Consider the following 18,706-nt stretch of genomic DNA (forward strand, 5'->3'; position numbering starts at 1 on the left):
CTTCAGTTCATGATTGGATCAGATGGCGTTCCGTTAGTCGGAACCCTGCAGAGAAGGTTACTCATTCTCAAATGGAAGAGGCTCCCCGCCATGGATTAAGACCATTTCATGACTAATGCAAGCCGTCACCCATCCACGCACGCTCAAAAGCGCCCAGGCTTAATTTCATCACCTCGACGACGTTTTACCAGATTTGTCCAACAGATGTGTGTGAGTAACTGACACGCCGGCAGCCGCGGGAGAGGAGCCGATCCGATATGCCCTTCGGCTAAAACACACAGCCGATAAGTCAAACGAGAGAGACGGCGGACATGTTTGCTTTCGCCAATCTCGCGACCGGCGTTCAAGACCACACCTTCCATATGCGGCCGGGGCTAATAAGCAAGAAAAATGGGACCACGTTTGCTAAAATGGATATGCGGGGATAATTTCGTGGCCGTTTAAAAAAAAATGTATGTATGTAAATGTATGTAAATGTAATGTAAAATGTAAAAAAATAAATACATTACATTACAATACAGATACATTTTTTTTTAACTATTTTTGACATTGACGTTTACTAGTAGGCGGTCCAACGGTTAGCGCGTCGGTCGACCTCACAGTGCAGAGGTACCGGGTTCAATTCCCAGATCCGGCCTCCTTGTTTGGAGTTTGCATGTCCGGGCTTGCGTGGGTTTTCTCCGGGTATTCCGGTTTCCTCCCACATTCCAAAAACATGCATGGCAGGTTGATGGAACACTATAAATTATCTTTAAGTGTGTGTGTGCCCTGCGATTGGCTGGCAACCGCTTCAGGGCGTCCCCCGCCTACTGCCCGACGACGGCTGGGATAGGCTTGGGCACCCCCCGCGACCCTTGTGAGGGTAAAGCGGATCAGAAAATGGATGATTGGACGTTTACTAGTATGGGAAAAAAGTACAGCGCTGTGGAAATGCCAAGAATAAAGGTACACAGCTAAAGGACAACCTTTTAAAAAGAGATTTTTTTTTTCCTCTCACCTTCTCATAGTAGATGACCTCATACTCCACGATCACACCTTTGGGTCTCTGTGGACCTTGCCAGGCCAATGTCACGCTGTCCTTGCTGCGCCTCTCCTTCAACACAACGCTCACTGCAGGAAAAAGGAAAGAGAACGGGGAGTGGGGGGGCGGTGAAGCTTGACGCTGAAGTGGGGAGAGATGTGCTAGGTGGTACTTTATTATTTTTTTGTGTGCCGCGAAAATCGGAGCTTGTCACATGAAACATGGTATGCTAATTGAGGGTATATTTACGAGCCGTTATTTGATAAGGCGGAATGCTAAATGATCTGCTCATTAATTGCATGAAAATCGCAAAAAACTGATGACCGAGTCACCCATCCCACATTGGGCGGCAGATAAAAATGAGTGCCGGGTGTGCACGAGGGATGTGAGTGGCACGTGCGGGGAGAGTTGCAACCGCCTCCGCGCCTGTTGGTCATCACCACCCCGTCACATTTAATTCCCCCTGCGTCCCTTTTCGACACATCCGCCGTGTGACGGTGTGAGTGACTCATAAAAATGTGTCAATTTCCTCAGTGTGGGACAAATAAAGGATATTTATATCATATGCGGCAGCCTAAATATGAGGCTTGTCCAGACAAAAAGTCGACAAAAAGATAGCTCGGTCTTTGCGCCAATCCCAAAATCGGTTGCAAAATGGCTGAATAGGAAGTGGGAGCTGCTCAGCTCTTCGGGACTTTGGTGGGTCAGATGCAAAGTCACTCACCCGTTTGCGAGGTGGTAATATTAATCACGGCTCTTCCCTTGGGGGTTGGACTTAAGTCCGACACGCCGTTCTGGCTCTCGATGATGAAACTGTAGTTTGAATCCGGTTGCAGGTCGGTGATGGCGACGGCGGCTGACGTGAGGCCAAATTGCCGCGGCACAAAGTGGACGGCGCTTCCGCAGGGCGCGCACTCTTTGCCCTCGCCCGAGCACTTCCTGCAGTGAAGGCTGTAAGTGACGTCCCCCCGTCCTCCCGTGTCTCTTGGGGACGACCACTCCAAAGTCACGCAGGTCTCGTTCACCGTGGAGATCGGGTTTTCCGGACCGGATGGGGGACCTGGCGAAGAAAAAAAAAAAATCATAGACGATAACAACAAAGGGAGAAGACAAAGAAGATTAGCATCCATGCTAATGAATTGTAGTGAGTATGATGAACGGTGCGCAAGGAACTAGTTTAAAAAATTGAAGTGCGGATGACCGTCGAGTATGTCGACGTGTCATCAGGACATGGCTAAATACGGTACTGAGCCCTGAAGACCCCCCCCCCCCCCACACCCCCCTTCACCTTCCCCAGTGGCGAGCATCTGAGAGACACGCGGGTGCATAATTGAAGCTACCTGTAAGAAATCTGTCAGCAGGGCATCCCGTTGTCTCCCGCTAATTCTGTCATTTGCTTTTCTGCATCCCCCCCACCCCCCTTCCACACTTCCCTCGGCCACGCATAACTGTCCATCATCATCATTGGAGATCCAGTGCGCGTGCCCGACTGCAATTGCAGACTGTTCTATTCCTTTCCCGTGATTTATGTGTTCACCCCATTCTCCTTGTTTGATCCCATCCCCCCCCCCTCCCCACCCCCCCGCTCCTTCCTGCTGCCCATTTAGGGGAGCATACATATTTGAAGGAGGCATTAGTCATTTCCAACTGATAACGCCTGTCACATCTCACCTGCTATAACGATTAATGAGAGTAATCTACCGTAACCTGATAATGGCTCCGCGCTTGTGAGTGTGGGCTGTGGGGGGGGGGGGGGGGGTGTTCCGTGTGGAAGGTTTGTGCTCTTCTTCGCTTTCGGTCTTTGTCATTGTGTCACTGTCCTTTCCTGCCCCCCCCCCCCACCAACCCCCACTCACACATCCTTCCGTCTATCTCAATCCATCTCTTTGCATGTAGTGTTCTCGCTTCATTCGCCCCTCCATGCTCATAGGACAGAGTTAAATTCCTTTGGCGGGGTGTGTGTGTGTGTGTGTGTGTGTGATAAAAAGGTCAAGAAATTTCCTACATGCTTTCAATAAGAGTATTGGCCTCATGTGTTCTCACGGCACAGTGACCTACAAGCACTCAGCGAACACACCCCGGTTGTGTTACACGCGTGTGTCAGGCGTGTCGAACAGGCAGAGCCCAAGGAAAAGGGAAACGGCACGCGCGCGCTTCGTTACGGACATAAAATTGGAACGATGTCACGCACCGTAAATCCTTACCAAAAAAAAACACATTACAAACCAATTAAATGGAATGTAATCCAATTGTTGGAACTTGAAGCCGCAGTTTGGTGCAGGATGCTATGAAATCAACTTACATCGCTATGAGTGTGTGTGTGTGTGTGTGCATCGTGCGGTTATTTCTTCATATTTTGGACAGAGCATCACTCACGTGTGCACGCCATCGAGCGCGGATCGCCGTCGGCTCGGTAAAAGCCTTTCTCGCAAACGCACTCCGTGGCTTTCTCCTGCGAGGACGAGCTGTGAGGAGGACATTTGTTGCAGTAGGCGTCAGTGGCCGAGGCCTTGTAGGTCCCGAGTCTGCACGCTGGGGGTCGAGGAGAAAGACAGCGACACAAAGTTAATGGAGGAGTCAAGGTAGCCACTTAAATGCCCGCATGATGTTCGTTTAAGATCAATCACATAGACAAAGAAACGCTGCTTTCAATGTGAAAAGTGTTGCATTAACCGCCGGTTCCTATTTGGAGTTGATTGATGACTAAAATAGGATTACTTACAACAAAAAAAAAATACCCACGTACTATACATAAAAATCAATGCGAGGCATCGTAACTCGCCGAGTTCACAAGACCGTACGCTGCATCCTTGACATTGAGAAATGGCTTCTGACCACAAGCCAAACCAAAATGGCTGCCAAAAACAACACCAGATTTACCGGATGTATTTATTGATTATTATTCTGGTTGTTGTGATTTTGCTGTTGTGTATTTTTCATCTTGTCATGGACTGTGTTATACTTTCATTATTATGAAGTTGTGCTGTGTATGGTGTCGTACCTGAGCTATCTCCTTTCCGTGTAGCTAGCTAATGCTACCGCGATTCTGAAACAGGGCAGTATTGAGCAGCTGCGTCTGTATCGAACACATTTTTGGGTCAGTGACTTGATGTTAATTCGTCAACTGATTCAGACATCCTGTTTATGCACAACCAAGAATTGAGAAAAATGTATTCCGCGTGTAAATTAAGAAACACAGCTAATACCAATATAGCATCCGCGACACACGTTTTTTGGGGCGTGTAGCTGACTTCAAAGGCTTCCTGAAATAACAAAAAACACATTTGAGTGGCATCAATTTATACTTTGCCGTATAAAGCAACATGTTGCGTTATTAGAGCGCTAACAAAGCCAGTTCCTCACAGCATATCGGTTTGTTTGAACTTTTTTATGAATCAGAAATACATGAATGACTCACCATCAAAATACTAAATGATCTAAAGTAATTAAATACTCTGATTGTCTTTTACTGTCGGTCTAATGTCATTTAATACATATTTTAATCACTATAATCATTATTTTCTCTCTCTTATTTGGCTGCGAGAACCCACTTGAACTCATTCAGTTCCAGTCAATTCTAGACCAAGTCTGAAAAGACATTTCAAAACGTATTTGGGAGTGAATGAGTTCATGGCCAATTCAGATGATTCTATTATTTAGTCCTTGAAACGCACTGAAAGAAGAGCCAAAGGCTTGACCAAAAAAAGTGACCATGGGTTAAAAAAAAAGCGGAGTTGTGGTGCGGCAAAGGCACTCGAGAAACCGATGGCTCGTACGATGTTTCGTGCAGCACCCATGGCAACGGACACAAAAACAAGAGTCTGATTTAATGCGTGGTGGCATTCGGTCTTTCTACGTGAGATCTTTTTGCATCAGGCGGCAAGACCGCGGGGGGTCGTGCTGTATAAAACACAGCCAGGCAGCATCACAACTGTCACTACGCTTAGATAAGCGCCGGCCGGCTCTTCGGGCTACCGGGGGGAGGCACAAATACAAAGTTAAAAATCCTCTGGCGGTAACATAACGTGACTGCGGCTCGGCTCTGGATGCTTAGTCGTCATTTTGGGGCGCGGCATCCTGGAATAACGTCGTGCACGTTGGATGCAAGGCAGTGGAATAGACGATGCTCATCGTTAGACTTGACACAGATCTGATTGTATCTGCAGATATTTGATGCATTTTTCACATTTAATTGTTACTATGTATTGCTAATGCCTTTAAACGGGCGGCAATTAGACGTGAATGTGGACGCAGGCCAGTCCCACTTTCCCTTAAAATAATTGTGGTTGATCTTGTTTGAGATGGGTTCATTTTTTGGATCGGATTGCTCATCGGTTGTCACTTTAAAAAAAAAAATATTTTTTAACTCGCTGCTCAATGATCCTGACTGTGTAAAGCCTTCAATACATTTCTAGGACGAGTATTCAGATCCTTATACAGTCTCCCCCCCCCTCCCCCGCATTCCGTGTGCTGAAAATGAGGGTGTCACACAACCCGCGAGTGTGCTTCTGCATATTTGTCTGCAGGATAACCGATGCCCTGGAATCCACCTGGCTGCTGATTGTACGTCGATGTGCCTGACACGTGTGTCAAGTGTGCCGCTGATGTGCGTGCCTGCGTAAATGCGTTTGTGCGCCTGCTGATTGCTTGTGCCGCCGGTGAAGGTCACGCATTTAATCAAGGTACAATCCACTCATCCCGGGAAAGCTGTAAATTATCACACTCGTGCACGTCCACACACACACAAACACACACACACACACACACACACACACACACACACACATACGCTCAACATATACACGCCTCAAAAAGACGTCCATGAAGTTTATGGAAAATGTAAAAAGTTCACCCTACCCTATCATATCATGAACTTGGACATTTAAGGAGAAGGATGCACTGGTGATTTCCTGATCTCCAACAATTTGTTGAAACCAAAGTGGTGGGTACACCGCATGAAAACATTTCGACATCTCAATAACTCAATCAGGTGCCCTTGAGGATCAATGACTGGTTAACGACGTCGCACGCTGTTCAGAAGTCGACTTATTGTCTGATGAGGCATGACAAGCGATTTTTCTCGAAGGTTCATTGAGATTCTGGGAGCCTCATTGTTCATAACGCCAAAGGGCATCCACTTGTACATCTTTCTGTGACTCTTCCAGTCTCTCTGTAACGGCGACCTGCTAATGACACCGTGTAGCAGCTCACTGGCCACTTGTGTCTGAGAGCGTCCTTTATGAAGCATCACAATGGCACGGGAACGTTGATCTATTGGAGGTGTCGTCTTGGTCTCACGATGTCAAAATTGTCAACGGTGCGAAACAGCAGCTCTAATTGGATCAGGACATTTATTGGTCGGATCAAACACCATTTTGTGACTTTTGCCACTAAATTCCCGTTATTTTACAGAACAGCGACTTGTGCAAAAAGCACCGAAACAACAGTTGGACGTGTGCTTTCAAAAGCTTAGAGAAGCTCACATTTAAGTCCACCTGGAAAGGTTTGAATGCATTTTAGGCTCGTCTTGAAATTTCACCAGGAAGCCAAATATCCCTCCCTATTTTTTTATTTTTTATTTTTTTGTAAGTAGTCTATATGCAAGGCAGTAGTAGAGAAAGAGAGAGCCCTCAAAGCGGTGTGATTTCTCAAAAGTGGAGCTTAAGCTCTTCCATCTGGATGCTGCGCTGCGCTCGCTCGTGAACAGAAAGTATTTTTAGGCAAAACATTCATCATATTGGGAGCAAGGTCCACCGGCGCAATCCCCTGAAGACCTGCGGGAACGCTGGAACGGGAACGACGTGCTGCCGGTAAAAAATATTAAAAAAAAAAAAAGAAAATAATCAGGAAAACAAAAATAGAGGCGAGGTCAGTGGAGGGAAGGACGGGAAGTGTGTCTTCTCAAAGGGAGGACTTTGTGGCCTCTTTCCTCCTTGCCGTCATCTTCCAAGAGAATGGCTACCCGTGCGCTATCCCGTGTGGATTCCTTTGGCTGAGCTCTAGAAATAGGGTGGGCTAGCGACTATTCTCTAGGCAGGGGGGGCGGGGGAGGGGTCTCATCCGGAGCGTCCTTGCTCTTGCCAAGCCTGGCGTCCCAACACTGCCCGATCAAAGTCTGTGTAAAAACTTGGCGTCTTCGAGGAGCGCTTTGCCCTCCCAATTCTTTCTTTCTTTTATTTGCCGCACCGCTGCTACTTTATGTCTCTTCCACGGAGTCTCGTCTTTCTTTCCCTGGCTCCCTGACGGGGGTTCCCTTCTGATTCATGTCAGATACGAAAAGACAGACGCACAAAAACAAGCTAGCGCGCAAAAGAGTCGCCCTCGAGACTCGAAGGTAAAGCCACGAAAATCATGTGAAGCGATGCTGTGGAGCCATGAGGATTCCGAATTTGCATTTGCAACAGGAGAACGCGGATCACAAGGAAACGTGAATGAGAAAGAGATGTGATGCGCTCTAACGCAGGCCGTTTGAGGGCCCTGACTGTGGAGAAATGTAGCGAGGCATGCTGGGAAAGTCCTTCTTCCTTCTTGTCAATTTCGAATGCTGCTGACAAGAGTCGCATTATCGCTAGCGGCCGGGAAATGTTCAGCATTGACGCACTGAAATATGGATGGAAGCCTAATGGAAAGCCGTTTCATAAATTTTAACGAAATCAATCTTCGTTCACTCTGCCATAGCCTCCGCGTTCACTTTTCATAGTTCATAATTTCATTTGGGGATTCATAGAATTGGGATGATTTTTAGCAATCGCCGTGAATTCTCAAACTTCGATGAAACTTCGCATCGCCATATTTTCCACACTAAAAGGCGCGCTGGATTATGAGACTTTTTTTCCGTACATTGAGCGCACCGCGTTATAAGACGCAATCTACAATGCATCCACTAGATGGAGCTACGCTCGAGGAAACGCCAACATAATGATCAGATGTCAGTAAAAGTTATTTATAAAGCAGCGCAACGCAGTTCACTTAACCAACAGCAAGTTACAACGGCGACTAGTTCCCGTTGAACTCTCTTGCCGCCGCTCTATTTCCGTGTTCAACTGCGTATACCCGATCGCCTCGAGTTTGGACTTTGCGTTGTAAGCATGCCTCTAGCAAGGAGCCATTTTTGGGGTTGAAATATTACCGTGATGATCTTACACAGGGCGGCCTGGTATCCAGTGGTTAGCACGTCGGCTTCACAGTGCAGAGGTGCCGGGTTCGATTCCAGCTCCGGCCTCCCTGTGTGGAGTTTGCATGTTCTCCCCCGGGCCTGCGTGGGTTTTCTCCGGGTGCTCCGGTTTCCTCCCACATTCCAAAAACATGCGTGGCAGGCTGATTGAACACTCTAAATTGTCCTTAGGTGTGACATTCATTCATCGGAAGATGAATGAATGAATGAATGAATGAATGAATGAATGAATGAATGATCTTACACAAGGCGCATCAGATTTTAAGTCGCCCCCGTGAGTTTTTAAGAAAACGGAAGGCTTTTAGGTGCGCCTCCGAGTGCGGGAAATATGGTCATAACAAAAACAGGTAGCTAGTAACTGTAAGAGAATACATTTTCAACAAGCCCTCCCAAATTTGCGCATGGCTTACATCAGTGGTTCCCAACCAGTGTGCCGTGAGAGTTCAAATGGTGTGCCACGGTGCGCCACCCAGAGTGACAGAAAGACCAAATAAATGATCTCCTATTAGATGGCAAAAATTGACATATCTATCCTCGATGGGTGACAATTTTGTTTGGTGGTGTGCCGAAGAAAAAAACGCCTTGGCTCAATAAAGTTTGGGAATCACCGGCTTATATTCCGTATTCTATTTCTACGCCGTTGACACGAACGCCATCCTGCCCGCACGCTCGCCGAGTGACGTCAGATCATTTCTGAGCGTCCCAAATGTTGCTGCGGCTGGCGTAATTGCTTCGCGGCTAATTAGGGCATCACCCATGTGACAAGCTCTTGTGCCAGGAAACACCCAACGATTTTCTTTTTTGTGCCGATGCGGCGGCGGCGCGGGTGTGTTTTTCTTCCAACGACAAAGGATGGCCTCATATCCAGCGTCTGGTTAAATATTTATCTGGTCACCGGAGAGACTCTCCGTATTTATGCCAATCGATAGCTCTTAGATATGATGCAGCAGAGCTACTCGGGACACCCACGCTCTGATTGAGGAGTGGGGGGTAGGGGGGGGGGGGACAGCCCAGCTGTCTCCACTGGACCCACACGACTCTGTGAGCAGTTTGAAGGAAAAAAATAAAATAAAAATTGTCATTTTCTACAGAGCTCTCCCAACATGTTCAATTTACTTCTACGGGACGGTGGAGGAGAGTTTAGCACGTCTGGCTCACATTTCTGAGAACGGTGGTTTGAATCCGAGATCCGGACTTCCTGTTTGGAGTTTGCATGTTCTCCCCATGCGTGCGTGTTTTTTTTTTTTTCTTTTGAGGTATTCTGACTTCCTCTATTCATCCTGCAAAATGCATGTTAGCTTCTCCGAAAACTCTTAAGTTGTCGTTTAGGTGTAGCCCAAGAGACGTATTTTCAAGTTGTAAATTGTAAGTTTGACGACGATGAAACCAGAGTGCATTTGTCAAACCTCCCCCGAAACCCAATTTCTTTGAAATGATAAAGCTGCTCCGTGTCAGGGGACATCTGGGGGTACTTAAAAACCCAGCGGAATGCCGTTTAAACATATTCGCCGGGGAAAAAAAAAAAAAAGGTGATGAAATGTCCGTTTTTGCTTGTTCCGCCGCTCTCGGTTTAATATTGCTTTTGCTTGATAAATGTTATGAACTTCCTATCACGGCAAGCCACTTTGCAGTTGTATTTATTAGTTCAAGTTGAATGCGGCCGGGGAACGGGATCGTTTTAATTATTGCCTTTTCAATATCCTTCACAGTTGTTCATATTTATTCTCGGTTTTATGAGAACCGCCAGCTCGACATGAAATGAGAGTGTTTAGTATTGTTATAAAAGTTTATTGGGGAACACGCATCCACCTTTTAATATCCCCAAAATGAATAACAAATGAAGGGGATTACAAAGCGTTCCAATTGATTAAAAAAAACAAACAAAGGTCTTGAAACCCGTATCGAATTTAATCTTCATGTAGTAACACCTTGAATGTGTTTTGGCACGGGGGGGGCTCCCCCCGGTCATTTTGGAGGATAATGTACACGCCGGCTCAAAATTTCCACACGGAGACGCGTAGCTGCATCATGGACTTTTTGACTCTCTGTTCAAACCTGTCAAAAACGGCAAAATTTGCAAAAACAACAATTTGCAGGGGGGGCACAACTTTTTAATGACCCTTTGCTAAAATATCCGGTCAAGATACGAACGCAAATAGTAAGTGATACATCATTAGGTCGATTGTGCACCTGCTTGATTTAGAAGCAAATGTTCATTCATTCATTCATTCGTTCATTCATTCATTCATTCCTTCATTCATTCATCTTCCGAGCCGCTTGATCCTCACTAGGGTCGCGTGGGGTGCTGGAGCCCATCCCAGCACCCGTCTTCGGGCAGCAGGCGGGGGACACCCTGAATTGGTTGCCAGCCAATCACAGGGCACACAGAAACGAACAACCAGTCGCACTCACACTCACACCTAGGGACAATTTAGAGTGTTCAATCAGCCTGCCACGCATGTTTTTGGAATGTGGGAGGAAACCGGAGCACCCGGAGAAAACCCACGCAGGCCCGGGGAGAACATGCAAACTCCACACAGGGAGGCCGGAGCTGGAATCGAACCCGGTACCCCTGCACTGTGAAGCCGACGTGCTAACCACTGGACTACCGGGCCGCCTGAAGCAAATGTTGAAACTCACAAAAACACAAAGCTTAACGCTTTCTAATTACATTCCAAACAGGTGGTCGCTGAGACTGTGCGCGCTCTCTTGTCTGCTCCAGACTCTGGCGCTAGTTAGTCTGTTAATTGCTCCTTTCCTGGCCCTCGACGACAATCAGTTCAAGGCAAACATTGGCTCGCCATCAGGTTTGCCACAAAGCTCTGAAAAGGGAGAAAAGTGCGCGTGTATGTGCATATATCAGTATGTGTGTGTGGGGGGGGGGTGGTGGTTTGGAGCTGCCGGGTGGGCACGGGGTGTACTGAGTGCGCGCCAAAAAGTGTACGTATGTGTGTGTGTGTGTGTGTATCCTTTTGAGAGGGCTGTTGTGTAAAGCCCGCTGGCCCCCCAGGAGATGAGCTCTATCATGGTCACCATGGCAACGGGCTTTCTGGACGCAGCCCTCCTAGTACCCCTTGAGTGCCACAGCTCCTGAAGCAAAAGTAGCAGGGTGTGTGTGTGTATGTGGGAGGGGGGGGGGGGGGTTGTTTTAGGCCCGCCACTTAAAAATTGATCCATCAAACGTCAGTGGAGAAATGTGATGAGATCAAAAGTGGCATCATTCACGGCCAAGGGGGTGGCATCTGTGCGGGTGTTTGTGCTCAAGCGCATATTGACGTGGAAGGTGTTTGACACGTCTTCGTGCTCAACAAACTTGGGTGAGGGGGTGGGGGGGGGTAATCATGCTAATGATCCCAACTCGGGGCTTCTCGGCGATTTGCAGATACACGGACAGCGGCGGAGGAATGTGGCCTTTTTGCGACGACATGCCGGCTGGGTTGCGTGACGCCGTGTTTGTGTGGGGAAGAAGAGATGTCAAGTGCTCTGCTGAGAGTAGCGCTCATCTCTATTTTTAACCGCATCATGCCTCGTAGGATGCTCACACCGGCGCTTTTTTTTATCCCTCGGACCAATTAGATTTCTGCTCCTAAAGGGATTCGGTTATCTTTAACTTTCAATTGCGAATATTTTCCATAGGTTGCATCATCTGCAAGGAGTTGAGGCAGGATACAATTCCGGGCGACGTATTTGGGGAGCCGCACACGCAAAAAAAAAAAATCATTTCAACCGTGTGGCGTGAGAAATGATTCACTTTGACGTCATTTGTCAGCAAATCATTTCTTTACGCCGCTTTATCTCTTTATGACTTCTAGTGATGGGAAGGCATTTAATGCACAAATAATGAGAGCCTGTAACCCGATAAGCTGTCGTGACCACCGTCCCTGAAAGATTGTAGCTTGCAATGATAAGTTTAGTAGCCCAGATGTCGTCGAAAAAAATCGAGATGTTGCAATCATGCCATTGATATTCAAGTCTGTATAGTGTAACCAAATCCTTTTCATTCATTCATTCATTCATCGTCCTAACCGCTTGATCCTCACTAGGGTCGCGGGGGGTGCTGGAGCCTATCCCAGCTGTCTTCGGGCAGTAGGCGGGGGACACCCTGAATCAGTTGCCAGCCAATCGCAGGGCACGCAGAAACCAACAACCATTCGCACTCACACTCACACCTAGGGACAATTTAGAGTGTTCAATCAGCCTGCCATGCATGTTTTTGGAATGTGGGAGGAAACCGGAGCACCCGGAGAAAACCCACGCAGGCCCGGGGAGAACATGCAAACTCCACACAGGGAGGCCGGAGCTGGAATCGAACCCGGTACCTCTGCACTGTGACGCCAACGTGCTAACCACTGGACTACCAGGCCGCCCACCAAATCCTTTGTAGTTTACAATTTAGTTTGCTGGGGTGTTGTGTGAAACGGCGATGGCCGTATGGCATCAATTAAGTGAAACCAGCAAGAGGTTTGTGTGTGTGTGTGTGCGGAAAGTTTGCGAGCGACACCTCATCACGCACACCCTCTCAGTGTTTCGGGCTCCTTATGACTTCCCCTACTCACGCGTTCGGACCGGATATGAAACACTTGATGATGTCCAAGCGCACGAAGTGCACGAGTCGCCCGTGGGTGTCCTCAATGTAGCCGTCCAATTACCGAGAGCGCTGGAGGGGAACCGCCGGATCAAGCTTGTCCTCCTCCTCCTCCTCCTCCTCTTTCTGTCCATCACTGTCTTTCATCTCTGATGCCGCTACTCTGTTTTTCCCCTCGACATGTCTCTGTTTGCCCTCCTGTCTATTTATTTTTATTTTTATTTTTATTTTTTTATGTTCTCTCCTTGCCGCCCCTTTCGATTCGTTATGCGGGTGTGTTTGCGCGCGGGGGTTGATGTGCGTGCGCGTGTGTATTTCCCAGTGGACTGTCTGTCATACGTTGACCCCGACCTTCCTCGGAGCTCCTGCACAAATATTTACCCTCCCGCTGACAGGGACACACACACGCACACACACACACACACCCGCACGCACAGAAAGCTCCATTTGAGTACAATTAAAGCAAAGTCCCACGCCATACGTGCACATGCCCGCCTGGCAGTAATCCAAGCGGATGGCTCACTAATTTCAAGTCGAGGTGATTATCCCAGAGTCCCCAAAAAAATAGTAAAAAAAAGAAAAGGATGAAATACATGCCAGGTGTGTGCATGTGTGTGTGTGTGTGTGTGTGTGTGTGTGTGTCAGGGGTCATGGGCGATCGACGAGCAAAGAAAGGAAGAAAGAGAAGCTGACAGGCCCACAGGAGAAGTCTGGTGGGAGTTTGCTTCTCAGTCTGAGTAGCTTATTCTGCCGTCTGTTCCTTTTCCAAAGCTTCACCTTTCCCCATTTTGAATGGAAGCGGACACATCCCGTCTCCCGCGCGCGCACGCGCAAAGCTAACGCGCAAGCTAACGTCATGGAGGCACACGTGTCGTGGAAAGAAAATGAACCGACGCCTTTCTCGTCTCCCACAATGCAAAAAAGTCAAGCGGGTGTCACGGATGAACTCCTCGATGTCTATTTTGGAGCTTTATAAGCTAAAAAAAATTCAATCTATATTTTAGTTTAGCGGTCCTTTGACTGAGGAGTTGAATTCATTCCGTGAGCATTAGCTCATAACACTCAAGGCCAAGAATTGCGGCCTTTCTCTAAATCCGGACAAATATCACCGACACGCCGAAACGCATTCTGCTCAGCAGCGCGGTTAGCGAAGCGTTTCACCGTCCGCAAGGTGAATCCGTTTGCTCCGTGTTTACCGCTTAGCGCCACGCAATCGACATGCTAATTTTCGGTCGCCGTCAAAGTGAACGGAAATAGTGCGAAACCGTTCCAGCATTTGCGCTGTTTCTGCTTTGTGCGCCGTTTTCGTTTCATTCAGACACGGAGACGTACGGTACGCGCAGTTTGGGAGCGACGAATTCACCACTCGTGACGTTTGGCGTCGGAACTCATTTGTCTGTGCACCGTTGTTTATATTGTACAATGTCAATTGTATTGACAGAGGGCTGCCCGGTAGTCCAGTGGTTAGCACGTGGGCTTCACAGTGCAGAGGTACCGGGTTCGATTGCGGCTCCGGCCTCCCTGTGTGGAGTTTGCATGTTCTCGGGCCTGCGTGGGTTTTCTCCGGGTGCTCCGGTTTCCTCCCACATTCCAAAAATATGCATGGCAGGCTGATTGAACATTCTAAATTGTCCAGAGGTGTGAGTGTGAGTGCGAATGGTTGTTCGTCTCTGTGTGCCCTGCGATTGGTTGGCAACCCATTCAGGGTGTCCCCCGCCTACTGCCCGGAGACAGCTGGGATAGGCTCCAGCACCCCCCGCGGCCCTAGTGAGGATCAAGCGGCTCGGAAGATGAATGAATGAATGTATTGACAGAAACCTTATGACAAAGTTAGCATCCGATGTCACTTATTTCTGTATTGATACACGTATCAACCTTTTACTTGGAGCCGATGGGAAGGATTTTCTCATGAAAAGTGCATTTCCGAACACAAAAGTCCAGAAGCTATGATAAGCGTACCTCGTGCCGGTAGGTGGCTACGTCATTTGAGGAAATTGAAAAATTCCTCTGTCTCAAAGCTGCGCAATAATACTCGAGGCGTCGCGGACGAGAAAAGCCGCTTGCGACGCGGAACAAAATGGCTCCTCCCTGACACGCGCCGCAGTTACTTGGTCTGCATGGTTTGGGCTAAGGTCTTGCGTTACACAATCGTCATTTCGCCGACATTCTGGACAACTCTGTGTCTTGAGCTTTTTGCCTGAATACATGGGGGGGGGGGTGCAGGGGGGATGACATCACTTCTTGTTCTGCTTGATGGATGGATAAAATTCCCATGAACGCACCTCACAAGTCACCCAGCTGCAAACATGGGAGGCTGTTGGGGGTGGGGGGGGACTCCAGAACATGACTTTTTTTTGCCTTTATCACTCCTGAAAATGAAACACACACACGCACACACACAAGAGCTCCTTGACTCGCCGTTTCAATCTTTTTTGTCGCCACCCCCCTCCCCCCTCCCTGCCTCCTTTTTACCTTCAAGCCCTCTCAAGCTCCCCCAGCTGCCGTCAAAAGAGGAGCGTAGAAACCAAAGAACAGCATGTGTGTGAACATGGGGCGAGGGCGTTGACCTTCAAACGTCTGAGCGCGGTGAACACAAAATTGCTCACTTTACCAAGCAAACACACACACACACACACACACACACACACATGCAGCTAGTGGGATGGAGACAGACTTCAGGTTCTGTGTGGGTGAGGCAATGAAGTGAAGCAGGTTCCCTACTGTGCTTTCCACACACACACACACACACACACACACACACACACACACACACACACACACGCCTGTAAACGTGCTGGATCTCTTTTACAGGTGTAAAGAAAGATGAGCCTTTCTCTCCATCTGTTCTTTGCTAAAACCTTTCATTGTGAAGAGAGCCTGGAATCCTCCGATGAGATATGACTTGGACCGCGCACGCCTGCGCCTGCGCCTGCGTCTTGCCGTGCATGTGCACACACGGGCCTTTTAAGTGCACTCGCTTTCATCTTGTGCATCTAAGGGCCTATCTTGATTAAAGACCGAATCCATGTCGTATAACCTTTAGCTTGTCGCTTTGTTTTTTTTTGGGGGGGGGGGTTGCCAAGGTGCATAAACAGAGTTTTCTTTTCCTCCTGCTCGGTGGTCGTAGCCAGAGTCTGATTGTCCTAGCAGCTGAGAAGCAGCCCTTTGATCGCAGCCCATCACTGAACAAACGGAAAAGCCAAATTCCACTCACAGCCCCCCCCACACCCCCTCAAACTCTTCTGTAAACGACATTGTGCAGACCTCTGCGTCACCTCCCTCAAGTTATGATCTCATAGCGGCAGCCAAGCGGACTTTATGGCGTGTAAAAGTGATGTTTGCCCGACTTTTGCACATGGCCAGCCCTTAATAGGCGGGTTATGTTTTCAGAGCAGTGGTTTACCCGTCGTTTTTGAACGAAACGATGAGCGCAATGGGTGAAGCGCCTATCCGGGAGGCAACTTGCATTACTGAGAACGAATAGATGTTATTTTCGGTGATCCTATTGCGGCCGATGAGTTTTTCCCCACGAAAAAAATGAAAGAAAAATCACATTTTTATGGGTTTGTCCATTGATCTGAACCACTGAGGCCCTTTTAACCCTTTCATGCACCCTGTAACCCGATAAGATGCCCGCTGTCATAACCGCTGTCCCTGAAAAGGGTTAAGATCAAATTGAGCTGTGTTTATGCAAAATCGGAAGATTAAAAATTAAGATTCAGATTGCGGCAGAAGAGTCACATGGGAAATCCCATTGAACGTGTTTACATGCTTGCCGGTAATGTTTCTGTCAAATCGTAACAGATCGCATTGTCATTTGCGGTGCTCGTGTAGGATCCTCGAACACTTTTTGCTCCCTTGGTTCCTAGCAAATCGTAGCTCTTGTGAGCTTAATGTCCCAGATGGGAGATGATTTCCAGGTGACAAACGACCAAGCCTTGGCAGAGGTCCCAATGCCCTTGGTCTGAGTGTGATTTTATAATGTCCTAAATAGTCTCGATATCTCTGAGTAAGTCCATTCGGTTCTGTACGTTCAGTATATAAGCAATCGGCAGCGCCCGAGCCTTGACTCCTCACTCATTCGGCCCATTTGCTTTTAGTCCGGTTTCTCAGAAAGCGAAAAGGAATCCGAATGTCATTGTTCTTTGACTTTCTTCCTGTAAATTAGGTTGCCACGTCATTATTGCAGCACCGGACCGATGCCGATTGCACGAGGAGGAAGCTGCTATAAATCAAGTGGTGTCTGTGTGCAACAAAAAAGGAGTGCCACGCCGAGCTTTAGAACTGCGGCATGCTGAGGAAAAGAGAGTGCGAGGCGGTCTTACGCGGTGACAGGTGTCTGTCCCGTTCCGCTTTTCTCTTTTCTCCATCTGAGGCGGTAATTGGCGCTGTCAGGCACACGAAAGAGGACAGAACACACATGCAAACACACACTCCTGCCCTTCAACGTGTACCCCTTGGGCATAAAGAGGTTTGAGAAGAGATTTTACCGCGCTCCCTTGTCGCCCGCGAGAAAGCAGGAGAGGGCGAAGGACCGCCAAGCAGGAATGGAGGCAGTAATGGCGAATGTATGAGAGACAAACAAGCCTGTCTGAAAGAAGCCGTGGCCTCCTGGAGTGTGCAAATGATGGTTGGAGTGGGAGTGAGTGAGTGAGGGAGAGATTTTGTAAGTCCCCGTGAAGGGACAAAGCGCATCTGTATGATTGCCCGTGATGGAGCCGCAACGTTGTTGCGCACGCGCGCCTCAGTTGACAGGCGGCACGCGTGTGAGTGTTATAACACAGGTTAACATAACAGCAATTACGCAATCTCTAGCGAGCTGGTATTCTCAATCGAATAAAGTTACTGAAGTTTATGAGCTAGCTACCTAGCGAGCTGGTATTCTCAATCGAATAAAGTTACTGAGGTTTATGAGCTAGCTAGCTAGCGAGCTGGTATTCTCAATAGAATAAAGTTACTGAATTTTATGAGCTAGCTAGTAAGCGAGCTGGTATTCTCAATCGAATAAAGTTACTGAATTTTATGAGCTAGCTAGCTAGTGAGCTGGTATTCTCAATCGAATAAAGTTACTGAAGTTTATGAGCTAGCTAGCTAGCGAGCTGGTATTCTCAATCGAATAAAGTTACTGAATTTTATGAGCTAGCTAGCTAGTGAGCTGGTATTCTCAATCGAATAAAGTTACTGAAGTTTATGAGCTAGCTAGCTAGCGAGCTGGTATTCTCAATCGAATGAAGTTACTGAGGTTTATGAGCTAGCTAGCTAGCTAGCTGGTATTCTCAATCGAATAAAGTTACTGAATTTTATGAGCTAGCTAGCTAGCTAGCTAGCGAGCTGGAATTCTCATTCGAATAAAGTTACTGACGTTTATGAGCTAGCTAGCTAGCGAGCTGGTATTCTCAATCGAATAAAGTTACTGAATTTTATGAGCTAGCTAGCTAGCTGGTATTCTCAATCGAATAAAGTTACTGAATTTTATGAACAAAGATGGCACGGTGGAAAACGACAGTGTAAGGACAGTGAGGGGAAAAAAAGCTCGATTATAGAGAGACACCAAAGCGAGGTTAGACATAGCCTATAGAGGGGGGAGTTTGCTGGGGGGGGGCAGTAATTGGAGGTGTCTGCTGTTTGTCTAACACAGAAAGGCTAGTAATGATTCCATTAGCGCCTCACACCGAGAGCGAGAAAGAGAGAAAGGGACGAGGATACAAAGAGAGACGCTTGAGGGGGTGAGTCAGAGACAAACACTGAGACAAAATGAGGCAGCTCAAGGGGGAAAAAGGGGGAGATCCGCACAGAACATTAGCACGGAAAAACAATGAACGTCAGAGCAGCGAAATGGCAAAGAGGAACAAGAGAGAAGGAATTCAAAGTGGCCATTACAAGACTTGTTCACCTGCAAAATGAGAGTCACAAATGCCCGTCCGTT

General features: G+C 47.9%; 2 protein-coding genes across 2 annotated transcripts in view; one reads left to right on the plus strand and one right to left on the minus strand.

Annotated features, from left to right (window-relative positions):
- The window catches only part of LOC127616137 (ephrin type-A receptor 4-like), a 151,152-nt gene that overhangs the window by 50,727 nt on the left and 81,719 nt on the right, over positions 1–18,706 (plus strand). The gene's annotated exons all lie outside the window — the stretch shown is intronic.
- Positions 1–18,706, minus strand: part of epha4b (eph receptor A4b) — a 72,690-nt gene that overhangs the window by 30,142 nt on the left and 23,842 nt on the right. Inside the window, exons 6-8 of the mRNA XM_052087574.1 lie at positions 3,398–3,553; positions 1,746–2,081; positions 998–1,110 (exon numbers count right to left, since the gene is read on the minus strand). Coding sequence (XP_051943534.1) covers positions 998–1,110; positions 1,746–2,081; positions 3,398–3,553 — 605 coding nt within the window. The remainder of the gene's footprint in view (positions 1–997; positions 1,111–1,745; positions 2,082–3,397; positions 3,554–18,706) is intronic.

Source organism: Hippocampus zosterae, chromosome 15, assembly GCF_025434085.1.
Source record: "Hippocampus zosterae strain Florida chromosome 15, ASM2543408v3, whole genome shotgun sequence".
NCBI classification, from domain to species: Eukaryota; Metazoa; Chordata; class Actinopteri; order Syngnathiformes; family Syngnathidae; genus Hippocampus; species Hippocampus zosterae.